Source organism: Eptatretus burgeri, unplaced genomic scaffold (genome assembly GCF_056783735.1).
Source record: "Eptatretus burgeri isolate ZD-2024b unplaced genomic scaffold, Ebu_testis_v1 Ebu_testis_scaffold_3160, whole genome shotgun sequence".
Taxonomy (NCBI): Eukaryota; Metazoa; Chordata; class Myxini; order Myxiniformes; family Myxinidae; genus Eptatretus; species Eptatretus burgeri.
In genome coordinates this window covers 250104-273959 of record NW_028225108.1, presented here as the reverse complement: position 1 = coordinate 273959, position 23856 = coordinate 250104, and the positions used below count along the sequence as shown (strand labels likewise).

General features: G+C 46.9%; 1 protein-coding gene across 42 annotated transcripts in view; it reads right to left on the bottom strand.

Annotated features, from left to right (window-relative positions):
• The window catches only part of LOC147006619 (F-box/LRR-repeat protein 4-like), a 159761-nt gene that overhangs the window by 51733 nt on the left and 84172 nt on the right, over positions 1-23856 (bottom strand). For 34 of the 42 annotated variants that reach the window (XR_015054703.1, XR_015054712.1, XR_015054710.1 and 31 more), the window contains 2 exons: positions 5140-5308; positions 467-630 (listed from right to left, as the gene is read on the bottom strand). Coding sequence is in view for 31 of the 42 variants with exons in the window: in XM_085868345.1 (XP_085724471.1) it covers positions 467-630; positions 5140-5308 (333 nt within the window). In the remaining 11 variants the exon portion in view is untranslated. Of the gene's footprint in view, positions 1-466; positions 631-5139; positions 5309-10609; positions 10745-11342; positions 11415-11704; positions 11919-16243; positions 16489-16795; positions 17163-21025; positions 21458-22036; positions 23346-23856 lie in introns of those variants that run through there. The other 8 variants (XM_085868350.1, XM_085868355.1, XM_085868356.1 and 5 more) reach the window with 7 other exon arrangements.

Below are 23856 nucleotides of genomic sequence, written 5' to 3'. Positions count from 1 at the left end.
ATAACTCCAATCAGATTAAATTACCAATTTGCATGACACGAGGAAAGTAATCAAATATTAAGGCTGAAACGATTGGGAAAAAAACAAACAATTTAATGGTTAACACCTGTACACCTGATCATAAGGACGGACAAATAATAAACCCTGACAGGTGATGTGAGAGAATCTCCCTCCAAAAAGGGTGTTGTGAGTTTGGTAACATTTATTGGTGCAACATTTATCAATTTGAACGTTTGGTGGATTATATTGATCAATAAAAGTAATCCTTTCAGTTGATCTCGACTTAAAAAAAAAACATTCGTAAAACGTCATATTTGATAAACGTGATGATAACACAACACTTGTCTCTTTGGTTCTAATTAAGTTCAGCATTTGGACGATCATCACCAAACATGACACAATCGGTTTCTCATGCATGGATCAGAGTGCTCCTCAGGTGTTTGCGGCTCTTAACGGGTCATGTGACCTCATGGAAGCTGCTGTGCTTGATGTGGACGTGTGGAAAGAGATTTGTCAATTGTTCGGCCATCCCCTCATCCACCCGGAAGCAGAAGGGAACGTCAAGGAAGCACATATGCCGACAGGTATCGAGCAGGTGAAAAATCCCTTCAGCGGTCACCAGCGGAGCGCCTGCAACACGCACACAGATATGATCGCTCCGATGAATGACAAACAAGGGTGGAAATAGCTCACAGTCATCTGGAGCTTTGGTGTGCAGTTAACACAGCACTAAACTACAGTACAACAGCACTCAGTGGAGCGCAATCATCCACCAGGACGATAAGGACGAAATGATTCAATTTTGGTGAATATCTAGAACCGGATACGAGAATTTTTCTGAGTGGTTCTTCACCATTGAGAGATCGGGGGTCAAAACCGATATCTCAAAACGTTATATGGACGGATTCGGATGAAACTTGGTGGATGAGTTGTGGAGATGACAAGAACAAGCAGATTAGATTTTGATTCAGGTCCAAGCTGTTAGGCACGTTCCCACGTGGTGTCGCTCAAAAACCTTCTTTACTCTTATCAGAGTAGATTTTTCTCGTTGAATTATTTCCCAGATCTACGAAAATCTACATTTGCCTCACTTCCCGTGATAACTCGTCGTTGTGCTCAGATTTACAAACAAATGAAACCGATGAACTGACCAGCTGGCCCATCGTGCCTGTCTCCTCATATGTTTCCGTTACATTCTAACGGTGTTTAACATGTTTTTACTACATCCAACCAACACACATTATATGGAGACGACGGTCCATTTCGAGGGCCTCCATCCGAACAACATATACTGTTACGGTTGTGGAGGTAGATGGAGGAATTTCATGGAGTTAGGAATGAAGAGAATTGTTTGGTTCGTGGACGTGGAGGAGACATCTTGATGCAATTACGTTGAAGATCCCATTGTGTCCTGATCGCAAACAACGGGCGAGTTATTGCTGCAATGAACAAATTCCAAATCACTGGACCATCTTCAGTCGAACGTCAGGCATGGCCAACCGGTTCGTGAAAGACTTAATTATTTTTTTTCCTCGAGTGAATTAATTTCTCCCCGGACACGCGTCACTCCGACGACTCCAACGTCACGATGGATGACGTGGAACACTCATGAGGAACTACAAAGCTGAGGATATAATTATATAAATCGTTTACTGATTCGATCCGAGACGAGTCAGGACGTGCGATCTGATCTTGGGAGCCGCGAAAAGTCATTTACTAACTCCACAGATTGTATACGATACATCGTGATGAGGAATTGTATGTAATATGTAAATGACGCCCGACGTGTGAATTCCACGTCCGTTCGACGTGCACACTCAAGGTGAAGCACACTCAGAGATTATAACCAGTGTGACCTTTTCCAACGCGTGACCTCACGCAGGTTATGATGAACGATCACCGGTTATCGAGACCGGTGAACTTGACAATGGCTGACTCCTGCATACAATGATCCGTCTCGTCGATTCCGTCGGCCTGAATGCCTGAATGGACTCGCATTGTCCCCTTGTGGTCCTTAGAAGGAGAATAGACGAGTTCACAAATCTTGTGAGTGCACCGACGAGGCCCGGAATTCAAAGTATTTCGTCACGTGACCTGGACGTAGCCAATAGCGAGACACGAAATCACGTGACCTGGACGTAGCCAATAGCGAGACACGTAATGGAGGCTCTTCCTTGATGGCGAGCATACAGTGCATTTCCGAAATAACGAAGCTTTAAAAAGGATAACCTTTCAATAGTAACGTTAACTTTTCGAAAGTTTAATGTAAATGTCAGAATACATATATTTAAATGTTCATTAAAGTCATTCTCAACAGGCACCATCAATGTGAGGATGCCTCGAGGTGCTCAGTATTTAAGACGATCCGGATACTTTACATTTAATATTATAAGCAACTGGTTGCGTGAGTGAAAGTGGCTGCGATCCAATTCATTGCCATATCTTTGGAATGGGGTGTCCCCTGTTCTCCGTGGATCAATAAACCCACAGACCCGGGTGAAAAAGGGGATTGAAGCAGTTCAATTGGGGTTTGGAACCAACCCCATGTCAAGTCGGCTCTTCCTTGATGGAATGTCGGCTCTTGGAATGGAGCTTCCTGCGTTTGGAACCCGGGGGGGGGAAGAACCCGGGGGGGGGATAAGGATAAGGGGTTCGGGAACCCGGGGGGAAGAACCCCGGATAGGAAAAGGGGTTCGGGAACCCGGGGGGAAGAACCCCGGATAGGAAAAGGGGTTCGGGAACCCGGGGGGAAGAACCCCGGGGAAGAACCCCGGGGAAGAACCCCGGGGAAGAACCCCGGGGAGGAAAAGGGGTTCGGGAACCCGGGGGGAAGAACCCCGGATAGGAAAAGGGGTTCGGGAACCCGGGGGGAAGAACCCCGGATAGGAAAGGGGTTCGGGAACCCGGGGGGAAGAACCCCGGATAGGAAAGGGGTTCGGGAACCCGGGGGGAAGAACCCCGGATAGGAAAGGGGTTCGGGAACCCGGGGGGAAGAACCCCGGATAGGAAAGGGGGTTCGGGAACCTGAGAAGGGGGGAAACAGGTATGTCTGATGTTTATTGAGTTTTGATTATTGATCACTGATGATCGATTGTTGGTTGTTGAACTTTGCTTGTTGAACATTGGTTATTGAGTTTTGATTGCTGTGTATTGGCTGGTATTGATGACTGAGTGTTGCCTATTGGATATGAGTCTTCACTGAACACCTGTGTATTCAACGTTCCGCAGGGTTATTCCCACAGGTACACCTGATTAGTTAACGTACACCTAATTCCCACAGGTACACCTAATTAGATTGTTAACGACATCACGGGTTGTTGGTTCGTACGAGTTTGTGTCATGCACTTGAATTGTTTGCATGATGTATACGATTGTCGATTTTCTCATTGTTGATAAAGTTTAATTCTGTTTACTTCATGTTTTTGTCCGCCCACTCCCTGATAATGTGTGAGATGGGGAGCATTAAAATGAGCTCCGCCTGTACGATCAACCAATCGTCCAACAAACCGAATGACCGTCTGACCAACCGACCGACCACCAATGAACCGACTGACCACCCAACCAATCATCTGACCAACCAACCGTCTCAAGGAGATGGGGATGGGCCAGGCATCTGCCTGGGGGATGGCCAGACGTGTGAAGTAGACGCAGCGACGCGCTGCTCCCATACCTGACGTGACCTTTCACCAAGAGTATGCATAGAGTTATCTCCAGCATCCTGTGCAAATTACACACTGGCGACCCGTTCATTGGGGAATATTAGGTGTTTGGGAATATTGGGCTTTTCGAGGAAAAAGTGGATTGTTTGAGGACAACATGGACAGATGCGACGCGTTTTTGGGGGCAAACCGGATTGATGAAGATCTGCAGGGGAGTTTGTTTTTGGCCTTTGTGGGAGCAGACGCATTCAACTTAGTGAAGAACTTGTGTGACCCAGCTCCGCCAACATGGAAAACCTTCGCTCAGCTTAAGGCCTTGTTAACAGAACATTATACGACGAAACCGATCGTGATGGCGGAACGTGATACATTTTAGACCTCTTCCCAGAAAGGGCCGAAATTCCTCCACGAACCTTGGACCATGGAGAAAATAAAACAAAGAGCCTTTGCATCTGTTGTCAAAATCTGCAGGGGTGAAAGGTGAAAGAATAATACTCCAAAAAGGGTGTTGTGAGTTTGGTAACATTTATTGGTGCAACATTTATCAATTTGAACGTTTGGTGGATTATATTGAAAAACCAAAAGTAATCCTTTCAGTTGATTTAGAATTTAAAAAAAAATTGTAAAACGTCACATTTGATAAACGTGTTGACAACGCTACACTTGTAGCTTTGGTTCTCATTAAGTTCAGCATTTGGACGATCATCACCAAACATGACACAATCGGTTTCTCATGCATGGATCAGAGTGCTCCTCAGGTGTTTGCGGCTCTGAACGGCTCATGTTACCTCACTGGTAGCTGCTGTACTTGATGTAGACGTGTGGAAAGCGATGTGCCAGTTTGAAGGCAATCTCCTTATCCATCCGGGAGCAGAAGGAAACGTCAAGGAAGCACAAATGCCGACAGGTATTGAGCAGGTGAAAAAGCCCTCTATAGGTCACCAGCGGAGTGCCTGCCACACGCACACAGATATAATCGCTCCAATGAATGACAAACAAGGGCGAAAATAGCTCACAGTCATCTGGAGCTTTGGTGTGCAGTTAACACAGTAACATACCACAGTACAACAGCACTGTGGAGCCATACATCCACCAGGACGATAAGGACAAAATGATTCAATTTAGGTGAACATCTGAAACTGGATACGAGAATTTTTTGAGTGGTTCTTCACCATTGAGAGATTGGGTGTCAAAACCGATATCTCAAAATGTTATATGGACGGATTCGGATAAAACTTGGTGGATGAGTTGTGGAGATGACAAGAACAAGCCGATTAGATTTTGGTTCAGGTCCGGATGAAGATCCAGCCTATCAGTGGACCACAAAACGTAAACGGTTCAGTCTGGAGGAGGTACGCACTCTTCCAAGTGCCGTTCCCATTTCTATTTGTAATATATATTTTCCTTACACATCGAGCAATGTTCTGTGACCCTCTTGGATACATCCACATCAGTTCCATCATCTCATCAATTACCGTACCAGGTATGTCGAGCTGCTCCAGTAAAGGGCAGTGATTGGCGAGCAATTCGAGGTCAGTGTCGTTGACGGAGCGGTTATTCGTTAACACCAGTCGACGCAGTCTGGGCAGCTCTCGCAACATCTCACCGATGTCTGCCCGCACATTCCAGCACCAGCCAATGTCCAGATCCTGTGTGGAACAGTTTAAGTGTGGAACAATTAAATCAACATAAGTATTGTGTGCAGATTATTAATTCCCATTCATTCAAGTCCTGTATTGTACAATTAGAGAGGCATTATAACCACAAGTGTTTCCAAAAAAATTTAACTTGACAAAATAACAAGCCCAACAAAACTATTCAGTGTTCTAAGTTATGAAGACACTGGAAGGACGAAACAAGAAAGGGATTTGAAACGATGAGGAATGGGGAAGGAAGGGGGTGTGATGAGAAGAGGAGAGTTGGTTGTTGAAAGTCACAAGATAAATGCTGTGTAAACTAGAAGGGCACTCGGAAGAGAGCATACCTCTACAAGGCTGATCAGTTTACGCCTTGTATCCCACTAATAAGCCGGATATGGATTCGGACATGAAATAAAATTTCATCGGCTTGTTCTTGTCAACCAACCAACTCATCCACCAAGTTTTGTCCGAATCCGCACATAACTTTTTGAGCTATCCTGCTTTATGTCACTTTAAGCCCGATCTCTCAATGGCAAAGAAGGACTCAAAAACCTCTTTGATCCAGAACCAGATGTGGATCTTCACCAAAATCTAATTATTTTGTCATGTGTCACACACCCAAGCTCTACACCAAATTTCGTCCGAATCCAGCCACAACTTTTTGAGATATTTTGTTCACAAAGAAACAAACAAGCAGACAGACAGACAGAGAGGGATGAAAACAGAACCATCTTCCACCTTCGGTGGCGGAGGTAATGAAAATGTTACGCTGTTAAATGATGACTTGTGTGTATGTAAATAAATAATTCTTTGTTGATATTTCCAACCTGTCTCAGTTGTCTTTTCCTTTGTTGGTCCGACACAGTGTGCAAGTATAGTTACACGGGAAGTTGTACCACACCTGATTTACTCCAATAGCGGGTGCTGCACCTACCTGTTCCGCCCAGATTACCAGGTGTGGTGCCGAGGGTGTGGCCACGAGTTCGGTTGCCGGGCCAAGAGAAAGGTATCGCGGAAGCAAAGAAGCATAAACCTGCTAAGCCAGCAGTCTAAATCAAGTGGCTACGGCTGTGTAAGAACTACAGCCCATTGGATCACAGAGTTATCTGTGGTCAGCGGCCTCAAGACCGGGTGTTGGGGAGCAACTCGAGTGCTCCCCTCGTGGTGAGCTCAGAACCCCAGGCCGTAACAATAACAACAATGAGAGTAGTTGTGCCGGGTACTGGACGACGCTCGTGCCAACGACGATGCCATCCTACGCCGCCTGTTCCGATGACGATGCCGTCATACTCCACCCGTTGTGGTGACTATGATCTCCTATTTTATCATTTTTATGAAAACATATTTCTCATCACGAGTTTGTCCCAAGAGCTGCCACTCATAACTGCGAGCAGTCATTTCTACGTGGACGCTTACAAAAATGCGAGCCATGAGAAATGAAGTTTGATCGGTATGACGTCATCGTTCACGAGGTTTGCTGGCCACATTTGAGAGAAGGAAAACGTTCAAAAATGTATTTCTCTGGAACCACTTCACTCATTGAAGCAAAACTTTACATATATCCACGACTCATGTGGAAAAAGGTGCGACCACAATGACACCATAGGTCACATGGTTTGTCAGCAACATTGGATTGAAGGAAAACGTTTCAAAATCATTTTCTCTAAAACCACTTAACCGATGACGTTTTAGTTATCAAACTTTTATCATGTCATCGGAACTCAATGATGCACCTTAAGTTTTGCATCAATTGGTTCAGTGGTTTGATAGAAGAAGATTTTTAACCTTTTAACTTCAATCCAATATCGCTGAGGACACACGACCTGTTTTGTTTTTGCTCTGAAACCTCAACTGTCATGGTTAGTCGATCATATATATGAAGTTTCTCGTCGATCTGTAAAGTGGTTTCAGAGGAGAATATTTTTAAAGGATTAGATATTTTTCAATTTAAAATGACTGACTGACCACGTGACACTAAAACATGCCTCAAATTGGGAAGTAGATCACACATATAAAGTTTTGCATTGATCAGATAAGGAGTGATTTTGTGTGAAATATGGCTGCCAAACAAACCTGCAGACAGAGCAGGGTGGAGGGTGGGGGGTCAAGATCGGAGAGGAGACTGGAGATGACAGAAAGACCACCGACCTGCCTGTCGTGAGAGAGTGAGACCCAAAGTCTTAACCTCACCACGGGAGATACCAATGATCCTAAATGCCTTGGCAACAGCGTGAAGCCGAGAAAGGTGAGAGGCAGGATCACCACCCCGGAGAGGAGGGCAGTCCTCCATTAGACTGCTGAAGAAAGCTTTGTGTTTTATCAGGAGCTTCGGTGGGCCCAGGACTTCTTCCAGAGGATTGTTGAGAAAGTGGATGGGGTGGCGGGGGGGGGGTCCAGACTGCCATTTCCGAGAGACAAAGTGAGAGTGTGAGATTTGTCAGGATTGAAAGACAACTTCCATGTGTTGGACCAGTTTGTGATTTTATCCAGATCTGCAGAGTGAAGAAGCTGCTGACTGCCGTTCTGAGGGATGACAGATGGTACAGCAGAGGGTGGAGTCATCAGCAAAGAGATAAAGAGGATTTTCCAGAGAGTTGAAGAGATCATTGATGAAAACCAGAAAAAGAACAGGGCCCAGAATGCTACCTTGAGGAACTCCAGCCTGGACAGGAAGAGGGGATGTCTGGGGATATGGCTCTGATTTCAAATCTTGCATTGAGGACCTCCATCCATTGTTGGGAGAGCAGAAGCAGCATATCCAGGGAAGAGTGACCTGGTCTGAAACCAAATTGATGATCGGAAATCAAGCCATTGGAGAAGAGGAAGGATTTAACGTCTGAAGCGATGATGGATTCCATGACCTTGCTGATGATTGCGAGAAGGCTGATTGGTCTGGAGTTGCAGGGATCTGTTTTTGCACATTTTTATGCAGAGCGGTATTGTTTGCTGATTTCCAAGAAGACGGCAGATGACCTTGAGCAAAAGAGAGGGTGAATGGAACAAAGCGAGGTTGAGCAAGAGCAGAGGAGCAAGGTTTTCGGACACGTGGGCTGATGGCGTCCGGACCGGTTGCAGAATCTGAGTCGAGGAATGACAGCAAGCTCTCCACCTTGTCAGGAGAAAAGGACACAGAGTCCAGGGACAGGTGGGTGCGACTGGGTAAGGTGGGTACAGAAAGCGATGGGTTTTGGACACAATATTTCGATGCAAACACCGAGTTGAGGCATTCAGCATTTTCACGTGTGGTGTCAGCAGTGCGGGAGGGGATGGATTGGATGGAGGGGGAACATTCACCAGAAACAGTTTTGATTCGATGCCACCAGGATTTCGAGGAGGGAGAGAGGTTTGAGAGTTCAGAGTTGAGATTGGAAAGTTGTTGTTTTGTAGCTCTCCTGAGGGAAGAGACACACTTGCTCCGAGATTTCTGGAAGGGACTGAGATTACCTTCCATGAGGTAAAGGCAAGTTGTTTCAGGACAACTGCCTCGCCACAAGCTTCAGTGAACCATGGGCAGAAGGAAGGGTAGGGCAACTGAAAACGAGAGAGGATAAATCTGTGCATGAGGAAGAGGAAGTTTCTTTGAAAGAATTCCCAGGATGACTTGATGTTGGAGAATGGAGCGATGGGAGACCAGTCTGGAAGTTTGATGACTGCTTGGAGACCCTGCCAGTCAGCCTGAGTGAAATGCCAGACTCGACGGCACTGAGTTGGTTCTCTGATAACAGCCAGAGAGATGTACACTTTGACAAGGACGTCGTCAGAAGAACCGATTGGAACGGAGGAAGAACAGAGGATATTTTCAGAGAAATTTGTCAAAATCAGATCCAGAAGAGATAGAGTACCGTTGCTTGAGATCCGAGTCGGGAAGTTGACCGATTGAGTCAGTCCCAATAATTCGCAGAAGTCTTTTCCAAAAGTGCCATGACGGGTGAGAGAGGTACCCACACCGAGCCAACTGGCATGATGACAATTTAAGTCACCACATACCAGGAAGAGAGAGAGTTCAGATGAGAAGATCGAAGTTGGACCATGTTTTCGGATAGTGAGGTGTAAATGGAGTCACCACTGTTTGGTGGACGGTACAGTACCCATACAAACATGAGGTGGGAGTGGAGTGGAAGCCGTATTCAGAAGTATTCCTGGGGGGAGTGAGGGCAGTGCATGGAGAGTGAGGAATGAAGTCCTTGATGAAGAGAACAACTTCTCCACCAGGACGAGGCTCAAGTCTGTCATTCCGGAGGAGGGAGTAACCAGGGAGAGATAGTTGGGAGTCGGAGACTTCTTGAGGGAGGAAAGATTCTGTTTGGCAGATTTTGTCGAGTTTGGCAGTGGCAACCTGTATGGAAAGATGTCAGGTTTGAGCGAAGGCCCCAGACATTTGAGGTCCACACTGTTAATGAAGAGGGAGGGGAGGAGGGTTTAGGTGCAGGGGAGGATAGTATGACAAGGGAGGAGGGTGGGAGGTCAGTAGAGTTATTGAAAGAGTGTGGGGGGTTGGAGAAGAGCTCGGGGAGAGGGCCGGATGAGTAGGAGAAAAGGCCCTTTGGTGCTGGGTTGAGGCACAGTGGGGAGTAATAACAGAGAAGGCAGAAGGCAGTTGAGGATTTGAGGAGATCGAGTGATGAGATGGAGGTGACAGGGCAGGGGAAGGAGACAGCTTTGTGGTTGTGGGGGGGGGCAACTTTAAGAAGGGGGAGTGAGGGGGGAGATTGGAGAGAGAAAGATGAAGGGGAAGATTGGAGGGAGAAGGGTGAGGGGGTTGTTATTGAGAAAGCTGAGGGGGAAGCTAGGAAGGGGAAGAGTGTGATGGTTGCTTTGACAGGGAGGGGTGAGAGGGGTGAATTGGTCAACTTGATGGGCACCCATGGTCGTTTGCACGCCAGTCGAGTCCGTCGGCCATGCAGCGAACCTCTACAAGCAGGCTCTAAATGGGACAATGGCCACCTGAGCACGCTACTCAAGCTAACGGTCGGAGGTATGTCGCAAGGCCCAATATTGCAACTAAATGCGATAAATATCATTTTGAAACACAACTTGCCATTGCTGCAGGTGCTGTACAGAAAATGTACATTCTTTACGAGATAAGGTGAAAACAGACAACATTGTTCCTATTTCAATGGAGAAAAGAAAATTTCAAAAGCTATCAACTTCAGTCACCTTGTGATAGAAATTATATTTGATGTGATTATGAACGATCTTCATCATTTAATGCGAAACTCAAATTTTCTTTGTCCCAAATATTCCGCTTTCTCCTTATTCATTAACAGAAACTTTCAAGCATTTTGTCCATGTTTCTCTCAGGCCATGCACCTCGATATCCTTACAACGGGATGTCAGATGTGCCAATCCGACCTCCGTCAGCCTCATGGATCTCCACATATCGAGCGAGCGAAGCTGGTGGCAGTTTGAGGCCAGACTGAGTAACACCGTGTCAGGATGTTCCACCTGAGGTTGGAAAGATGAGGAACATGCATCGTGACACCCATTGCTGCAGGGGAAGGAAATGCTTCTGCGAATCCCATAACATATGGGACATTCAAACTCAAACAAATCTCCAACAAATATATCATCAGCGGCAGTGTCCGACAAACATTCAGTCCTCGTCTCCTTTCTTATTTCAGGCAGGAGCTTTGATTGAAATTTAATTCCTTCATAATCCCGAAGCTTTTTAAAAACAACGGTGGGAATGGTTTTCGGCTCTTTCCCTCCGTCCGTCCGTCACACGATCTTCTCCTTCATAGATGGGCAGAAATTCACCAAACTTGGTAGTTGTGATCACCACATGGCAAGAATGTAAAAGAACACAATCATTTTTCGTCATGCCCCTTGGGGTGGGGTCAACAACCAAAAAATGCAAATTTTAACATGTTTAATCACAACCACACGTGGACTGTGTTTATATTTACGTGATGAGGAAACAAAATATCAACAAATCAGATGAAATCATCCCAAGCTGTAAGTAAATCAGTTTGTCTTCACAATCATAAGGGACTATCGTTTGACTGTAAAACACCTCTGCGGTGGAACAAAGAGGTGTACATACATCAGAACAGCCTCTGAGGTTGAGATGCTTCAACTCCGTGCACTTGGAAATGATCGACAGAAGACTCTCTGTCTGGAGCAAGATGGGAGTACGATGTCATCCTTTAACTCATCCTTTAAGATTAAAAATCACAGCTCGCAGACCATGTAAATTAAAGAAGGGCACAACCAAGGCCACATCGATCTTGCCTCGTTCAATGGGATATGTTTGCAAAGTAAACGGGAAATGTATGAAATTTCCGCTTCATATGTTCCTCTCGATTTCACATTGTCATGAAAAAAAATCAAGATTTACTGACAATGGATTTATGAATGAAAAAATTGCGAGAAAGTAAACGAACATAAACTACGTGAACAGCTTACATTGATCTCCGTTCTGTACAGGACGAGGCGTTGTAGCCTCTGCAAGGACGAGAGTTGCCTGAATTCCCCGGGTGGTATTCGGTCACAAGACGACAGGTCCAGGTCACGAAGGTTTGGGCAGAGCAGGGTTACAGATTCCAAGGATTTCTTTGTGATCCAATGGCATTTTGCCAGCTCCAGGTGCAGTAGGTGCTCAGACCACTCACCCAGGAACCTAAAAAAGTACCGCAGGAACACATTGGGATCGTGTTTTAAACAAAGCCATGAGAAACAAGACGAACTTCAAAACCAACTTAACTTCGACCCACATTTGCTGCTGTGGTAGAAAATTTATTTTTTAATCTTAGCTCTATGGTTTTTTTTTTCGTTTGGCTGTGGCCCATTTAAGCCGAATGATTGATTTAAACTTCACAAATAAAAGCTTTTATCCCATAAAATAAATATTGTTAAGGATTCAGCGGTGGCGGGATTCTCACCCGACTCATGGCGCCACCCTCACCACCGCTGTCTCCGGGGTTTATAACGCCGGCTGGAACGGCACAGGCCTCGGGCCAAGCCTCTGCAATCGCGATACCAACGTACCCCTGGACCTTACCAGTTGGGGAAATAGACCCCGCTTACAGACTGGTTTTGTCAGATGCTGAGCGTTTTCTGCCAGTCTGTAACCATTTTGGTTTTACGTACTAATCGAACGGATCGTTCCTCGACGCGACACAAATTAATCCATCGCGGCAACTTCATACGACCCAACCAGATTTATTGGGTAACATCGGGAAACACAACACAAGCAAAATATTCACGACAATGTTTTTTATCAATCTATAACCCGTTCTTAACTAGGGAACTAAGGATTACGGGTTTTGAGGGGGTCCCTACCGATATAAACCTTAAACAACATGCAGACAAGACATAGACAGCATGCAGACAAGACAGAGTACTTGGTGATGGTTCATGGACGAGAGAAAAGTGTCAAAAGCACGAATGTCGCTCATAACAAGCGGATGTCCAAGGATTCGAGCCCAAAGCTCGAGCACGCCACGTGGCAAAATGGCGCTCGCCTTCCTTTGTCGCACCTCACGCGGCCTCAACACGCTCTGACCCCGCGTAAGGTCGACGGCACAAGACCGCCAGATCGACGGTGGGCTCCAGCTGGTTTCTCACAAGGTCCAGCATACAAGTCCAGGCCTGGCCTGTTCACCAGGCCTCCTTTACGAAGCAGATCGCAGAGAGACACAGCCGTCCCCGACACAGCAGATCACGACTCCCACCAGTCGTCTCTCATCCAGCCGAGGGCAGACAGACCTCCTGCACTCCTTTCCCTGCCTTTCCTTCGGCCGTGGCTCGCTTCTCCAGGCCACAGAAGGCAGACCAGGCACGCCCAGGTCCAGTTTCTCTCCCGGCAGAATCACCACTCTCTCCTTCGTTGGCTCGCTTCCAAGCCACTCGCTCCTCCCCTTAGTTTCACTGCCTCTTTTTGGCCACTCCCCCTCTCAGCGCTGGGCGGGGACTATTGTCCAGAGAGAGAGGAAGGAAGAAGAGGAAGCCCTCGATCCACCACCACTGTACAAACAAATAACAGCCTGTGATACCTCCTGACACACATGTAACGTCCATTTTACCGAACAGCCTGGCTAAACATGCATTTATTGGGGGATCTGAGCTAATCCTATATTTAGTAGCCAACTAAGGGCCATTTCCGTAACTATATTCGGAAAAACCGAGAAGATGAACAATGATTGATTTAAAAGCTCATCAGAAACATGATTATTACATTCCTCTGTGAGGAATGAGGTTCTGTGATTCGGTACTAATTATTCCCATGTGTGAGTGTTAATTGATTGAAGCTTGTGTAATCCCAAATATGACCCCATGGACATGCACATAAGGTCCATGAGGACATAATTGATACAGCTCTGTATACTTATTGCTCCTTAAACTTATAGCTAACAACTTACTTATGCTTTTAAATGCTTGTGAAGGTATAAAGTTTATTGCAAAGCATTGTAATTAACCTAAGTCGTTTTGTCACCATATGTGGAGTTGTTCACCATGAAGGATCATGGGTAAAATGATCTCACCCAGAGTTGAGGCAATGTCCTTTAAAAGAGGAAGCAGCCCACACATTTGCCTTCGCACGATAGCAACACATACTGCCCCAAGGATGAGGAAGCCCGTTGCCCTGTGAATCGAAGTGCTCGCTTGCAATCAAACCACAATTGAGTGGGAGATGAATTCCCATGCTTGCACGTGGAGACCGGTGTTCCCATGCTCGTACACAAACCACACATGGTGTTTTGCAAATTAAAAATCTGAGGAACATTGAGTGATGCACAGTTTTGTGAAGATAATATGTACTGTTCTTTGTCTGACCCATGCCCCCTCTTTCCCCCTTTCTATGCAAATAATTTTGCTTTAAAAAGCTCGGGTTGTGAAGAGAACTCTGAGAGAAAGAAGTTCACAACAGCTCATCTTGGTATTGCTCTGTGAATTTGTTTCTTCCCATGTTCACGTGAATAAATGGTTCAACTCTCATTGGGACTGGAGTTACTGGAGTGATTACAATGGAGGTTCGAGTAATTCCACCGCAGGACAATACCGGGCTTTGTCACCTCTTCGAGGATGGAAGCTGTCCCAAAGTTATCTGGGGGATAAAGACCCCGATTGAAGACACGACTTCATTGAAAATCTTTGGTTGATATGCTGCACCCTCGATGTCGTGGAAATAATTTGACAAAAGGAGATATTTTAATGAATTATATTTTTTACGTTCCAACAAATGAGAATGATAAGACTACATGATCATCGGATGCAAAAGGCACGGGTTACAGGGTGTTTCACGATCTTTCTTCTTCCATTATAATGAATGTCACTGTGTGTGACAGTGTGTTTGTCCTCCATGACTTCAAAACCATGAAACCTCCCAACCTGAAACTGCATGCAAACGAAGGGAACTCCGAGGGAGTGCATTGGTGATCATTGGGTGTTTGGTTTAATTGAAAAACCCCTTTTGAAAAAAATTAACAGCCTTAAATAATTATATCCTTTTCTGGCACCGAGGCGACCTCACTCTCCCTCGCTGGAGTCTTCATTCGCTATTTTTGGGGCCTGCTCAACAATGCCTTGACTTGGAACAGGCCGCAATGCTTTCTCAACGATAGAGTAATGTTTTCACTTTCCTCACTCATATTATCGATTGCCTGATCGTCAGACATACAAATCGCTGGGTACATTGTAATGATTATAAACACCTGGAGACACCAGCGTTCGTCGCATTATTTCATTTCCGCATCTGCCATAACCTCAAGATTCGTCAATCTGAGCCAAATTACAAAATTTAAACTCAGGAATTAAACTTATCAACAGTGCAGGACTTGTCAGCAGCCGACAACGAACACGAAAAAAATTTTTTTTCATTTGTGCGTTTCGGATATTGTTTGATATTCTAGGCGTCTCGGGGTACATGTATGTTTAAATTACCGATCGGCAACACGTATGGAAATACCCAAACAAAAAGAAATGGATGGGCCAATCCCCACCAACTTTAACATCCTTGCTGGTGGTTCCCAGGGTCAGGTCAAGGGAACAACCCACCCATAAATCCAACCTCCTCCAGCTCCCCCAAATAAATTCTATGTATGTATGGTTGTGTTGATCTGAAAATCATGGGGAAAAACGGTGAGGCCAATCCCTACCAAATTTTGCAAACTGACTGGGGTTCCCAGGGTCAGGTTAGGTGAAGAACCCATCGAACCGCTGCAAGGATAGTGTGTGTGTGTGTGTGTGTGTGTGTGTGTGTGTGTGTGTGTGTGTGTGTGTGTGTGTGTGTGTGTGTGTGTGTGTGTGTGTGTGTGTGTGTGTGTGTGTGTGTGTGTGTGTGTAAGTCTGAAAATTAAGGAATTAAACTCAAAGAAAGAAACGAGGCTATTTGGCCCTTCACTGCCGTGGTGCACTCACGGGTATTTTTTCTGTTGGTTTTTTGTTTTTGCAACAGCTTCACAAATCGATCTCATTGATGGTTTCCCAAAGTGCAAATAACTCGAACTTGATCGGGTGACCAAGCTTATTAATAGCAGTTGGATACAACCGCCAAGGAATGGTGATGGGAAGTGATGTGATAGGACGTGAGGACTGCACAACTACAACCACCCAATCGCATCTTGACGTCAGAAGAGCCACCTATCAAGGACTGCTGAGGACATGGTATCGGATTTGAAAGGACAGAAGGACCACACAAAAATTAATTAAACGAAATAAAAACAGCAGCAGTAACAATTCGGTGATGCAATGGGAAAGCATGGGAAACGCTTTGAGAAAACTCTACTTTTGATCTGGTCAACCTGGATAAATTGAAGAGTGGTAAGTTAATTTACATCCTGAAAGCAAAATTGTGACTGGTAATTGTGTCGACTAAGTTTGTTGGTGATCGGAGAAGCGGTAAGAGACGAGACAGGAGAGGAAACTGATCAGAATGAAAGAGAAGTGGAGACGGTTCACCTCAACCCAGGCCGTCGATTACTAACTTTGCATTCAATTACTCACTTTTCAAGGACCGTAGGACTGAATTTTCCATCGTGTCCAGTCCATGAGAGACTGAGCGAGCATGCATGGGTGAGACGAGGCTTCAAAGCCAGAAGGTCCTCCTCGCAGAGAGATGGCCAGAAAGGCTTGAGGTCCAGGTGTTTGTACAAGGAAGGGTTGTAGCAGCAGTTCCGCAGGGTACGGCTGCATTGAGCGAGGCAGCACAGCTCAGGGAGTGTCAGGTGAGATAAAATAATTTCGATAATCTGTCATGGAAGTAAGGCAGCAAAAAAAACAATCGATTTAATTATCAGTGCATCAACCTGACCAAATGTCACTGTCAAGATAGTGAAGAATGTCCATCAAATGATAAACCGGTAACTCTTAAAACAACCCCGGTAACCACAAGTGAAGCCATCAAGGCTTCCAAACACAAACAGACTTGGACAGCCATTTCAATGTTGACACCATCGTCTGAAGCCATTCTGAAGACAAACAATGAGATGATGTGATCTGGAAAACCAAGTTTTAAAAAAAGAAGAGAAGATGACGAGTCGGGGTTAACATACTCACCTCGAAAGGTAAAAGGTCAAAATATCCATTATTTGAGAAGGGGGAAGGCTTCTCTTCCTCTTCATCTTCCTCCATCTGTTCAACCACATCTCGTCTCCTCCTTCTTTCCATCCTGTTTTGTTTCTGCTGAAGACTTTCTGACTCAGCAAGTTCTTCATTCTTGCTCTTCTTTGGTTGCATGATGTCCACCGGGATACCGTACAGAACAACAGCGGCTAGTTCCATGTTGTAAGCGTTCAGGGAGCAACTGAACTCCAGACGGAGGATGTTCGTCGCAAAACCTGGTGGTTGTATTGGTGGGGAAAACATGAATGGGTCGCTCGGTGGAAGATTGGTGTCCACAGGGCCGGACCACAGCGTCCGCCACCTGCATCGTACATCACCAAAGTAAACCTTTTGAGGAGAGTCCTTTTGATTTTACAATGAAGTAGACATTGTGTATTGGGGTGTGGCTCATGTCGAACATCATCTCCAATGTGATACAAACGGATGTGTAAAAGGACATCACTCACATTATTAAATAAATTAACAAATTAATGAATGAAACTTGATGTTGTATTCAAAATTTACACAACGATCCCCTTCTGGCTGTGTGACAAATAATAGCTTGAGGATGAAGATCTTACAGTACAATAGGGGGCTGACAGGATGGTCTCGACTCCAGAGGTACGCACACTCATCTTCAAGCCGTGTAGCCTGGGTTTGAATCCCGACCCGGTCACAAACTGTCATCCTGAATGTTTCACAGGCAAGGTGATTCATCAATGTGTGTGTCGTCCCTCGGGTGGACGGTAAAGAGCCCATGGTGTCTTTCGTGAGGAGGAGGTGAGCTATTGCCGGCACCATGGTCAAGTTACAAATTCCTGCCACAACTAGCATAGGGCACTGCATCAGTGGCACAACCGCACCCTCAGCCAATGACCCTCACCTGAAGCCCTGTGCTGCATTAGGATAAAAAAGAAGTACAATCGGACATTTATGCAAAAGAGGTTAACTTCACCACATCTCTATTACTCCCACACTGCAGTTGAGTGGCGAAACAACACACCACATACCACACCACACCACACCACATCCACACTCCCCTGGTGTGAAAGCTAAACAACTCCTTCATTGTGTGATTGAAACAAAGTGCAGATAGCAACGAGACAAGGTGCATGTTGTTGTTGATTGGTGTGCAGCCTCTGGCTGCTGGTTGCATAATTTCCTGAACTGTGCCGCTGATGCATTGCCCCTGTTACCAGTAATCTGGTACTCATTTTGCCGACCTCAGAAGGATGACAGGATGAGTCAACCCACCTGGTGTTATTTCAACCTGAGATCTCAAGCCAGCCACCTTCACCATAAAGCCAACACCAGGCTTTCTGGGTACATCTCCATGCGAGATCCGGAAAAGCATTCAATCACTTGGATTTGTCGACCACAAAGTGGTCTTCAAATTGGAGAGCTTCAATTAACGGATTTCAGGGGGGGGTTGGGATGGTGGGTCCCCTCCTCCTTGACATGAACTTTCACCCGATATTACTGAATCCCGGTCCATATACCCAGAACATTTCAGATACATCATGGTGGGGTCTTCACTTCAACATATCAAGCCAACCAATAGTGCACATCATGATCAGTAACACTCTCATTGTGGAGGATGGCCGTCACTACCCTCTCATGGTCAGAGAGGACTTCGACTGCCCATTCAGCAAGTGACTCCGTTGACCGAGCAGTAGTCCACCTCACCCAAAAGTCGGTAAGCCTTTCAGCCGAGTGAGAGGGTACCTCAAATCCGCGGGCCAATGGGGAACAAAAAAAATCCTGAGCCTTGAACTCCAGCAGGCCTAACAATACCGTACTTGGTGGAACGGGTCCTGCTTTCTCAAACTTGAATCGGACGCAGTTATGGCACCTGCTCGCCATGCCGGAGTCCTGAGGAGGGCGGGGACAACACTAGGAAAGAGGGGAGGGGGGGAGTGAGATGGTGGTAAGGAAGCGTGAGGCTAACTTCCTGCCCGGTGGAGAAGGCCTCCCAGACAGGAGGAAGGTCGGGGAAAAGTAGGAAGGGAAAGATGACCGAAAACACAAGACTAACAGGAAACAAGTAAAAGATAAACAAACAGACGAGATCGGCAGAAAATAAAGAACGTAGAACAAATATAACAAGGCCCACAAGCTACTAAAAGGGGGAACAAAACTCATCACTGAGGTTATTCCTCTTGCAGCCATTCTCACCATTATTATCAGCAACCAGGCCTGTGCAGCATTTTACACATGACCCTAAGCATGCTGGGATGTCAATTGCTGAATTACACATGGGCCACACCTGTATGTAAGCTGTTGCTTTCAATATATTGTTGTGGTTCTCACCGCGCCGGAGTGCGGGCGACCTCTTTTAGCTAATTCGAGGCCGCACGCGCCCACTGACCGTGGCAATCCGAGTTGCAGCAAAACCACACTGCAAATCAGCCAACTCTTCTGTCCACGTGCGACAGGGTTGATCGCCGAATTGTCAATTTACCTAAGTATTCGCGCAGACAGAAATGCCGGGGATTTACACCTCGACGGGACCCGTACGGACACGAGCCGCTTGAAGCGGCTCGCGCCGTTTGTGATTGCCGAGCGGTTTATTATCGCCAAACCCCGTCGGACTCGATTATCTTATCGGCCATTAAAAAGCCAGCTATTATTCCGAACGCAATTACGGCAGCCCAATGGAGGAAGGGACGCAACGAGCAGGTGAATATTCAAACAATGACATTTATTCAATGCAGGCACGTATGCAATGAATGGTGGGGGATGGGTACAAGACACGAGCAAAAAGACCGACAGCCGTTATCTATTTACTATGTACATGCACTTAACAATTCTACTTAGCGGACAAGGCGCCACAGACTTCCATGCAAAAACCCAGAAAGAAAAGAAAGAGAGAGGGAGAACAGGGCCCGTAGGCCTTAAATGTTCCGCAGAGCTGTGGAGACCGCAGGAGCTCCGCGAGACCGCGCAGGTTACCTGCCACCCTCGTGGTGACTCGCTGGGCGACCCTCGATGTCTCGTCGTCAACACGGCAGCTGGCCTGGCGGCTCGGTTGGTCCAGGCCGAGCTGTGCGGCCTGGTCGATCGGGCCGAGCCGACGACGCCTCAGAGGAGCGAACGGGCCTTGCTCTTTAGAGTTGATGCTCTCTAAAGAGCCTGCTCACTCCTCAGCGTCGCTCGGACCGTCCCGGGGACGATCACCTCGGACCGTTATGTCACTGGCTGGCGACTTCTCTCCGGCTGCCTCCACTGACCCACGATTCGGCACGGCACTGCAGGCTTGGCTGGACTCCGAGCTCCACTCCGAATGAACTCCGAACCCAGTCTGGACCACGAACCCAGACTCCAGACGAACTCAGACTCCAGACGAACTCTTCTCCTCAACTGGACCACGAACCCAGAGTCGTACCCAACTGACTCCCGGGGCCTCAGCCCACCTTTTATGGGGTTTGGGGGGGGGTGTTTGGTCTTTCACCTAAGACCCTTCACCCCCACTGGCTCCGCCCCTTTTGTCATTTTGATCCGATCTTGCCGTCAAATGCGGAGAAAGTGGACGTGGTAGAAATCACCAGCCCTCGCCCCAACGAGGGTGTCCCCGCATCTGTCGGCGGAGATGCCGCTCGTCCGTGGAATGCCATTGCTGGCGAAAAGATGGCGGCGTTTGTGGAGACGAAGGTGAGGAGACGTTGTTTGTTGTGGGTTAAGGTGGTGAGGAGATGTTGGCGGTTGTTGGCTAAGGTGGTGAGGAGATGTTGGCGGTTGTTGGTTAAGGTGGTGAGGAGATGTTGTTTAAAATAAAGATAGAAAAGAATAATACGACCGCAAGATTGCACAGCCCGGCTCACGAATAAATCCCGTTAGACATCGGTGGGGAAATCGATTCTGGACACACACTTATCGACATAACTGATCTTCAGGGAACCTGGATGGTGTTCTGTGAATTTCCACAACCGCAACAATATACTCATTAACCCAGGGGTTTCAAATATTTTGTCCACTACCTGTCGATCAAATGTGATTAAAACCAGGTAACTTATCCATTTATATAACGAATATGTTATTGAAATCCTGTTATCATCATGCAAGACCAGTCAGAGGCTCAACATACTCCCAAAGCAAACAATAATTGGTCATTTCATCCCTTTTGGACTCACAAGCATTAAGACTTTAAAACTCGTTGGAGATTAAAACGAAAAGGGTCATTGGTACCTGCACACAGCAGAGTCTTCACCTTCATCCCCTGACATGGCCAGAATCCGAACCACATGTCCAGGGTGGTACGTCTCCAACACCGAGACCCCGGTCGGGAAGACGGGCTCGTCGAAAAGTAACTCGATGAAATCCTGGCTTTTAAACCACTCGGGATTTTTGGGACAACGTCTGGGTGTCCATCGGGACAAGTGGTCCCACCACGACCCACATGTTCTCGACACGGGCACGTGCAGGAAGTCCTCGTAGAGGGAAAACATGTTCGGTGGACCCACCACGTTGCTCGTGGAATTGTATCCTCCATACTGGGAGCTCAGGTCCAGAACTTGGCTCACGTATTGGGACAGCTCAGGATGAGGAGGCTGCGGGAACAAACGTTCAGGGTCTTCCTGCAGTCCGGGTGCATGTCCTTGCCGTTGGTTTCTCCTGGTCCTGTTGAACAGGAAGAGGAGAGCAGGCTCAACATGCAAGTGTATTACATACAGTAGTCCACAAATCCACAATTGCGGAATGAAATCCACAATCGTGATCCAGTTCACGTAGATCACGTGGTCATTTCAAAATTGCACTTTTTTATCAGGAACTCAGATTATGTCATCACTTCCCCCCCCCCCCTAATGTATCACTCAAAAACCTATTCTCCTCTTCCCATGGTCCATTTTACTCATTAAATGCTGACAGATCGACGAAAATCTATGTGCGCCACCCATATTGATTTGAAAATCAAACATTTGCAGTTTTGAAAAGTCCTTGGGCATATTCCAAGTGAAAATATAAATACACAGTTTACGTGGCAGACAGCATCCTGTTCACTTCTTCACTCTCTGCAGATCTGGATGGAATCACAAGCTGGTCAAACACTTGGAATATGTCTTTCAATCCTGACAAATCTCACACCCTCACTGAGTCTCTCTGAAAGGACCGTTGAGACCCCCCACCCCCGCCCCACACAATCTACTTTCTCAACAATCCCCTAGAAGAAGTCCTTTCGTTCAAGCTTTTGGGTCTCACCTTCTGTCACGATCTTTTTTGGAAAAGCGACATCTCCAAGCTGGTGTCCAAAGCCAGTCGCCCACTGGGAATCCTCCGTCGTGCAAAGTCCTTCCTTGGTCCTTGGTACACCTGAGCTTCTAACGACGTACAAAGCTTCCATCCTCAGCCTCATCCAGTAGTTCTCTCCCCTCTGTGGTGGTGCATCTGCCTCACATCTCGCTCGACTTCACGCTGTGGAAACCAAGGCTTTTAGGACAATTGGTATCTCCCCAGATAAAGTTGATTCTTTGGGTCTCTCACTCTCTCAACGGAGGCAGGTCGGTCGTCCTTCTGTCTTCTACTGTCTCCTCTCGGGCCTTTCCCCCCCCCCACTCTGTCTGTGCACTGTCCCCCACCCTTCCTCCATATTTCCGCAGGGTGCTCAAGGTCCGCCAGCAACCCCGAACTGGTAAAACTACCAAAATAAAGACACCTCAACTTCACTCTTTCATTCCTCCTTTTTCCCACCTTTCGAACAAAAACCTCACACACTCTTTTGAATCCCACTCTTCCCTCCACGTCGTCAAAACAGTCGTTCACCACCATCTCTGCTCTTCCTCCATCGAAAATCACGATCTTTTTGACGCCCGTCAATCCACCCTAAACCCACCACCTTCAAATTCCGTTCTCCTTCCTGAAAGTCCCTATGGGACCGTGTTATTGTTTACCCCGGGTACCCCGCCACATCACTCTTCCTTCCACAGATCTCCTGTTGTCTCTGTTTTCCATTATTTTGTGCTTCCCTCTCCCATCCCTCTTGCTCCCCGCCATGCTGTTCTGTATGTTCGCTCTTCCTCGAGCCTCACTGTGGATAACAAAAAAAAAACAACAATGGACGCCACATCCCATTACAGATGCTTGTATTTGGAACATTTTGGCATGGAGCTCAAAGTGCAAGTGTGTGTTTGAACCTGTTCAACATCGCATGGATATCCCCAGTGCTCCGCTCGGTTGAGTCCCCCATTTGGTGTCCAACATACTTTCGTGGCAAGGGAGCGCCACCAAATACCCTCGGCCAATGTGAATCACAGAGATGAGTCAGATGGTGAGGGACAGAATGAATGGGGCCATTTCCGGGGTCAAGTCTTTGCAGGGGCGGGGCTAATACTGGGGAAAGCGTTGGTGCACCAATGGGGGAGTTGGGAAACGCCTGCTGACTGTCCTGATCTGACTTTGCGCTCCTTCCTCGCCAGACGTCTCCAAAATACCCTGCGGAGTAGTTGAAGTAGTTCTTGGGTGTTCGTTCAGTTTTGGGTTGTGAGAGAGAGAGGGGAGAGAGAGAGAGAGAGAGAGAGAGAGAGAGAGAGAGAGAGAGAGAGAGAGAGAGAGAGAGAGAGAGCGACAGATAGAGGGAGAGAGAGAGAGAGAGAGAGAGAGAGAGAGAGAGAGAGAGAGAGAGAGAGAGAGAGAGAGAGAGAGAGAGAGAGAGAGAGAGAGAGAGAGAGAGAGAGAGAGAGAGAGAGAGAGAGAGAGAGAGAGAGAGAGAGAGAGAGAGAGAGAGAGAGAGAGAGAGAGAGAGAGAGAGAGAGAGAGAGAGAGAGAGAGAGAGAGAGAGAGAGAGAGAGAGAGAGAGAGAGAGAGAGAGAGAGAGAGAGAGAGAGAGAGAGAGAGAGAGAGAGAGAGAGAGAGAGAGAGAGAGAGAGAGAGAGAGAGAGAGAGAGAGAGAGAGAGAGAGAGAGAGAGAGAGAGAGAGAGAGAGAGAGAGAGAGAGAGAGAGAGAGAGAGAGAGAGAGAGAGAGAGAGAGATCTGCTTCTTCTCTCTTCTCCAACAGCCGTCTCCTCACACATTCTATGTCGTA